This window comes from Priapulus caudatus, unplaced genomic scaffold (genome assembly GCF_000485595.1).
Source record: "Priapulus caudatus unplaced genomic scaffold, Priapulus_caudatus-5.0.1 Scaffold1190, whole genome shotgun sequence".
NCBI lineage: Eukaryota > Metazoa > Priapulida > Priapulimorpha > Priapulimorphida > Priapulidae > Priapulus > Priapulus caudatus.
In genome coordinates, this window is record NW_014578251.1 from 69,377 (window position 1) to 76,876 (window position 7,500).

A 7,500-nucleotide genomic window follows, 5' to 3' on the forward strand; every position below is an offset into this window, starting at 1 on the left:
GGGGCCTTGTTTGCTACACAAGAAACACAGATGTTTGGCGGCTAAACAATCCTTAATAATGCACTCTAGAGTTTGTAGAGGAGGTAGTAAAAACTTGGGCTTGTAAATTGCGTAAGCCGTTATGATGTTGTCGAAGATTCCATTTCTAACGATGGTTGAAGTTAAGCTAATTCTGCGTGCAGAATAGTTTTGCTTTCAATGGGCCATCAGTAGTAAGCCATTCAGAGTTATTACTTTCTAGGGCTGCGTCGTGTAGCTGATACGGCTGCTACGCTCTGTGTAGCTATTACGCTGCTATGTCGTGTAGGGCTATACACGCTACGCTCGTGTAGCTATACTGCTGCTACGGCTCGTGTAGCGTAATCGCTGATACGGCTCTGTGTAGCCTATAGCGCTGCTAGCGCTCGTGTAGTTATAACGCTGCTAACGGCTCGGTGTAGCTTATACGCTGCTTACGCTCGTAGTAGCTATACGGCTGCTTACGCTCGTGTAGACATACGCTGCTACCTCAGTGTAGCTCTATATTGTAGCTAATATGCTGCTACGCTCCTCGTAGTGCTATGATATTGTAGCTATATGCTCTACGCTCGGTGTAGCTATTACCATGCTACGTCTCTGTCTATGCAGGGAACGCCACAAGTAAATGGAAACCTACATCGTACTCTAAAGCGTGACGGAGGTGGACAAGCCAGCTCAAGGCGCGTCTTGTGAATATGTTCATACAAGACTCCGCAGATCCTGCCTGGCTGTCCCGTCAAGTACGTTCATGGACAAGGTAGACAGTGTCAAGTTTTGTACAAGATACACGTTTTCAAACTGCAGTGCTCATTCTAAACTTGGGACTGGACTGGATCTCACAAATGTCGGCGCCAAGCGAATAACGATCCTGTGAAAGTTTACGCGGACCCACGGCAGAAATAGTCGGCAGATGGTAACGACGCAACTATAACGTACGGTTAGGCATTTAGCCTTCAGGCACTGGCTAAACCGCACGCACGACCATCGAACAGTGTCGCAGACGACATCTAACATCTTAGAAACCTAAAATCTTAAAAACGCAACACGCAGAACGAATGCACTGTACGTTGGACTAAATAGATAAGTGTGTATGGTTTCACCTACCTGCATGCTCGTTCTCGTCTCGTTCTCTCTCCTCCTCAACTAGTATTGCACGCGTTTCGTCTCATCCATGCGTCTTCTGACCAGGATCCATGGCCGTAGTTGCGGCCTTGCGTCGGTGTGATAAAGGAATGGCCGTTCTCCTAATAAAAATTCTGACTACTCGATCGCTCAACGAGGCCGACGGTCATCAGCATGCGTGAAACAAGAGAGGCGATCGCATAAGGTGAACCTCGCGCAGCAGCGCGTTCGCCTATAGTCAGGAAAAGATCGCAGCAGGTGGCAGCAGATGCCGTACAGGAACCTGCGCACCCAGCTGCCGCTGTTCCAGCACAGCATGAACCTTTACCTCGTCGAACGAAAGGACACTGAGTTCATACTGTTTCATCCGATACGGGTAAGATCGTTCTTCACACATCGCTATTGACTCAAGCTAACATGTATGTTGAGCCTAACAGGGAATGAACGATGAACGGTGGTTTACGGTTTGTTCGTAGACGTTCGCAGCAAAGTGTGCAGGCAGAGCTTTCAGGAGTTCATCAGCATCGTCAAGGGACAGCTACGAACCGGAGGAACAACAGATCATCGCATGGCCCCTCCGCTGAACAGGTATGAACATGAACACGCGTCATGGAAAGTCCTTGAAATTTAACTCGTGTTTGTCTCATCTGAGACTCTGTGAAATTATAATATATATATATATATATATATAAACCTCTGTTGCTTCATGTGAGAGTTTGTTCACTGGTTTGTACGATTGGAAATGCAGATATTGCATTCGGCTAAAATCTTGTCGTTGAAGAAAGTAGAAGTTTCCAGGAGTCAAGGAAACTTCTACTTTCTGCAACGACAAGATTTTATCCAAATGCAAATCTTTGCACCTCGTGACATACAAACGAGCGATCCGTAAACAAACTCGCACACGAAGCAAATTTCCAAGATTGCATTCTGAGATAAAATCACGCGGGAACAGAAAGATAACGTTTCGAGTCCAGGGAAACTCCATGAAAACTCCCGTAAAAATTTCGCAGGGAAGGTGTTTACGATCACGCGTTGTGATGAGATGTTACATGCGTTAATGATCCAGATGTTACATGTTACAGATCAACTTGCTGCTGTCATCTCCATACGTCCGACCGTCCCCGCAGGACGCTTCCCAGAATGCAGCGCGCACGCACGACGCCGCGCCGAGCGTGAACACCCACGGAACCCACGGAACCCATGGAACCCACGGAACCCCCGGAGATGCCAATCACACATCACCCATCGATGAGGGGGAGGGGACAGAGGGGGAGGGGGTCACAAACGATGGGGGAACCAAGGAGGGGGTCACAAACAAGCGTGCAGGAGAGAAGGAGGTCGTAAATGACGTGGAAACCAATGGGGAGGGGGTCACAAACAAACTGGTAGGAGAGGGGGAGGGGGTCACAAATGATGTGGTAACTGAGTGGGAAGGTGTCATAAACAAACTGGCAGGTAATGGGGAGGGGGTCACATCCAAGCTGACAGGGGAAGGAGAGAGGGTAGATCATGGTCTAGTAGACGAGGGGGAGGCAGCGGTAATACACCAGGTGGCAGCAGCGGACGCGAAGTCTCGGCACAACAGTTCTCGCGCGACGACGGTGAACAACAACGTCGGCACGGCAACCGAGGGAAGCCGCGTGTTGCCGTCGGTTACGGGACCTCAACCTTCGGACTAACCATTACAGGGCGACACCAACCGCTCTAGTACTTTTCTTTGCGCTGTTACGTAACAGAAAGATTGTCTAACGGGAGGTAGTGATGAATGTTATCCATAGTAGGAAATTGTGTGCATTGCGAGTTGTAATAATCACATCATATCTAGCGAGCAGTGAGAATTGTCTTACCTGCGTGATAGGGAGAATCATGAGTGCATGTATAAATGGTAATTATTATTCCTTGAGATGAGAGATTCATCCGTCTGAGCAAGAGACGTTCTCTATCGTAAATATTGTTTCAAGGTCGGTCAAGGTCACCCAGTTTGTATGCGTTTTTCTCACGCATACCCACCAGGCTGTCGCCCTTGTGGCACTTCATGCCGATTTCACTTGACATTTCCATCATTTTTTAGAGCGTCGTATTGCAGCAGCCCCCCCTGCCCCTGCCCCTGTCAATCACTGTAGGTCGATAGTTAACACTAGCCAATCAGCAATGCGATAGAGGCATTCTAAAAGTGCTGCTTTGTAACAAAGTGCCACAGCGTTGACAATTTGGCACGCAGGCGTGAAACGCGCGTACAAACCGATCTAGCTTTACTCACCTAGTGACAATATCTGAGCAGCGCAGGGCGTCGTTGACTCACTCGGACGTATCGGCGACACACCAGCTGCCTGGTCTCTATATATTACAGGGGCGTGTACAGGATTTGGACCGGGGGGGGCTCTAACTGTAACCCATACTTGCGAGCAATCGAAGGGGGGGTCTGGGGGGCCCTCCTCGAGAAAAATTTTGAAATTAGACCCCCTCAGATGCGTTTTCTGCGCGAGCAGGGGCGGGTCTGGACCCCCTGGACCCCCCCCTGTACACGCCCCTGTATTACAGTAGCTTTCCTTCGGGGATATTCCTAACAATCCATTACCAACAATATACACGTATCATTATTTGCAGCTGCATCTACTTTAGTTTATGAGTTGGGCGGTACAAGCAGCTAATGCCCTTATAGGTTTATTCAGTAGTATATTATATAATGTAATCTGGGTTTGGTGTATAATAACATGGCGTCTGTGATAAGTGATTTATTCTGAAGAGTTAGCCATTTTGAAAACGAACTGACCTGTTAACTTGGTGATGACAGTCTTTGCCTCGCTGCCTTCATTGCAGTAGTTGGAGCACGAATGCGTGGGTACGTGCGTGCAAGCGTGTATCTGCGCACGACTTGTGTGTGCGTACCTGCATACATGTGCGTGCTTGCATACTTGTGCGTGCGAGCATACATGTGCGTGCCTGCATACTTGTGCGTGCGCGTTCATGCGTGTGCATGCGCGTTCATGCATGTGCATGTGCGTGCGCGTTCATGCGTGTGCGTGCGTGCATGTCTATGCGTGTGTGTGTGTGTGTGTCTGTGTGCGCGTACACGCGTGTCCCTGTGTGTTGCGACTAATACAGCTTTGTCATTGCCAATTTTATGTTTTAAACTTTTTATATACACGTGTGTGCACGTCAGTAGTTAGTGAAAAGTTAGTTGTTTGCTAGAGTTCACAACAACAGGCGTTTCACAACAACATTACAAGGACCCGTGATCAAAAACAATTAGTCTTAACATTACATCATTTTCGTAGACTGGACCTCTATCAACTGTGTAAAGACCAACTCGTAGCATCACGATCTTTCAATGTTAAGTCGAATGTCAAGACTAATTTTGTTTCTGACAACGGGCTCCTGGGTGGGGGTCAGGGTTAAGTTAGCATTCAGCGGCAATTCACAAACCAAAAATGAATGCAAAGAAATCTCACATCGTCGAACAAATGAAACTACGCGAGTCTGTAAGATAACATGTGCATGAGACTTTGTGGTCAGGGTGTCGATAGGTGCTGCCGGTAGGTGGCGCTGGTGCTGGATTAGCTGTGTCAGGTTTAATATATTCTCTTTGCTGGTGTATATATATAATCGAAGTATGGCCTCCTCTGCTGGCCAGAGAACTCACATATTACAATAATACCTTCTGTTTTGGGGGAGCTGTTACAATGACCCTACTACTACGACTAATAATTATACTAATTATAATAATAATACTAATTATAATAATAACGTTAGTTTATAGCATGCGAGTGATTGGATACGGAATGTCATTTCTGTGCATGTGTGTGTGGGGGGGGAGCTGGTATAAGGAACAGTCTTTACTGCCATTGCCAGCATTATGTAGCTGTTCCAGTGTAATACACTGTTTGGGCCGTCACCAAGTAGGAAATCATACTAGTTTTCACGGCCTACATGTACGACAGAACACTAGAGTGGAATAAATGATTGTACGAACACATGCATCGTCGCTTCACTTCGATTTTTGGAAAATAAATATTGTCGGTTTTATTCATCAATCATAGGCACACGTTTACTATACAAATAACGACATTAAAAGTTCATATCAATGTTAATTTGCAGAGACACACATAATTATGTAGTAGATAAAGAGCGCAGTCTACTTAATACCTGCGCTGACGAAGACTTCTCGCGATACATGACTCGCATTTCGCTGTGCGTATCCGACGACCGCCCCCTGCCGTGACATCATCGTGACCTCTCACGACCTCAGAACCATACTAACAACTTCCTGTTCCTGTCGCAGGTGAAGAGGGAGTTTCCGTTGGGATGCCAGGAGCAGCACATCACAGAACCCCTGAAAGCAGACGCGTTAATGCAATCACGTCTTCATGGCAACGCCCGTCAATCCACGGCCGTGGCCCGATCAAGGGGAATGTCGCCTTGTATTTTGGGGGAAATACGATTGGTCGATCGGCACTTGTATCGGTACTTACGATTGGTCCTTGTCCTTGAGCACGGTCTCCACCTTCCCCGTCGTCGTGCTCCAGATATAGATGGCGCTGTCCGTCGAGCCTGCGACGGCGTATTGTCCGTCGGGTGAGAATGCCGACCTCGCCCAGTCTGCTGCCACGTGGAATCCGTCCGCGCTGAAGAAACATCACGCTGTTACCTTACACCATTCCCCCCTACGCCGTGGGTGTCGTCTACCTCACAGAAACATCTATACACGTCTTGTTCTCCTTCTTGTAACACGCGATTACATCTAGCCACCATGAAAGAACTGTGAGCGAATCAATCCTCACTCTATAATTCAAATCTCAACACAACCCTGACCATCAACACACATTCTGTCCTCCGGTAGAGAAGGGGAAAGGGTTTTTTCGTCTCGATTGCTATTCACTGCTGTTGCACGCACGGGTTCTTCTTAAAAAGACCTAGTAAGTGTCATTCGAGCAACGATCGCGGATGATGGAGGAGGCACGGTGACCACTCACCAGAGCAGAATTGTAATTCAGATTTATTGTAGAGCATCGATACTCGAACGTCGCACAGCTGCCAGGGTTTGTATCGTGGAGCATTGATACGACTCGCAAACCTCAGGCTCTTTGTATCGTGATGCATGATACGTCGTACACCTGCAGGGTATTGTATCGTGTCGCATGGATACGTCCGTACACCTGCCAGGGGTTGTATCGTGATGCATTGATACGTACGCTACACGCTGCAGGGTTGTATCGTGATGCATTTGATCCGGTCGTACACCTGCAGGGTTGTATGCATGCATTGACGTGTCATCAGGCGTTGTATTGCACTATCGTGCGTACACCTGCAGGGTTTGTATCGTGATGCTTGATACGTCGTACACCGTGCAGGGTTTTGTATCGTGATGCATTGATACGTGCGCTCACCGCTTCTAGGTTGTGTATCCGTGAGCATTGCATCACGTCGTACACGCTGCAGGGTGTATCTAGCAATTGAATTCCTGCACGCTGACTATCGTGCATGTACCCGTACACCTGCAGGTTTGTATCGTGATGCATGATACGTCGTACACCTGCAGGGTTTGTATCGTGATGCATTGATACGTCGTACACCTGCAGGGTTTGTATCGTGATGCATTGATACGTCGTACACCTGCAGGGTTTGTATCGTGATGCATTGTACGTCGTCACACCTGACAGGGTTGTTCGTTATGCATTGATACGTCGTACACCTGCAGGGTTTGCGTATCGCTGATGCATGTGATACGTCGTACACCTGCAGGTTTGTATCGTGATGCGATTGATACGTCGTACACCTGCCAGGGTTTGGTTATCGTCATGCCATGTATCGTCGTGACAAGCTGCAGGGTTGTTGATCGTGATGCATTGTTTACGTCGTTACACCTGCAGGTTTGCTATCTGTGATGCATTCGATACGGCGGGTCACCTGCATGTGGTTGTATCGTGTACAATTGATACGTCTTACACCTGCACGCTTTGTATCGTGGCATGTGATACGTCGCACACCTGCATGGGTTTTGTATCGTGAATGCATTTGATAGTCGCCAACCTGCAGGGTTTGTATCGGTGATACATTGATACGTCGTCACACCTGACGGTTTGTATCGGGATGCATTGATACGTCGTAAACCTGCAGGGTTGTATCGTGATGCATGTGATACGATCGTACACCTGCAGGGTGTGGATCGTGATGCAGTTGATTACGTCGCACACTGCCAGGCGTTTGTATCGTGAGCATGTGATACGTCGCACACCGGCAGGGTTTGTATCGGATGCAGTGATACGTCGTACACCTGCAAGGTTTGTATCGTGATGCATTGCCTGTATGTGTGACTACTCACCAGAGCGTGCGTAGAACCTTCTCCTGTCTCAGGTCAAT

At 48.1% G+C, this 7,500-nt stretch overlaps 2 protein-coding genes across 2 annotated transcripts in view; one reads left to right on the forward strand and one right to left on the reverse strand.

The window, feature by feature from the left end:
* Positions 1-2,819, forward strand: part of LOC106815738 (conserved oligomeric Golgi complex subunit 3-like) — a 26,375-nt gene extending 23,556 nt beyond the window's left edge. The window contains exon 17 of the mRNA XM_014820246.1: positions 2,223-2,819. Within this exon, the coding sequence (XP_014675732.1) occupies positions 2,223-2,819 (597 nt within the window). The remainder of the gene's footprint in view (positions 1-2,222) is intronic.
* Positions 2,820-5,137: 2,318 nt separating this feature from the next.
* LOC106815739 (autophagy-related protein 16-like) overlaps positions 5,138-7,500 on the reverse strand; it is an 11,141-nt gene continuing 8,778 nt past the window's right edge. Inside the window, exons 8-10 of the mRNA XM_014820247.1 lie at positions 7,463-7,500; positions 5,613-5,765; positions 5,138-5,473 (exon numbers count right to left, since the gene is read on the reverse strand). The exon at positions 7,463-7,500 is cut by the window's right edge and continues 67 nt beyond it. Of these exons, the coding sequence (XP_014675733.1) occupies positions 5,386-5,473; positions 5,613-5,765; positions 7,463-7,500 (279 nt within the window). The 3' untranslated portion in view covers positions 5,138-5,385. The remainder of the gene's footprint in view (positions 5,474-5,612; positions 5,766-7,462) is intronic.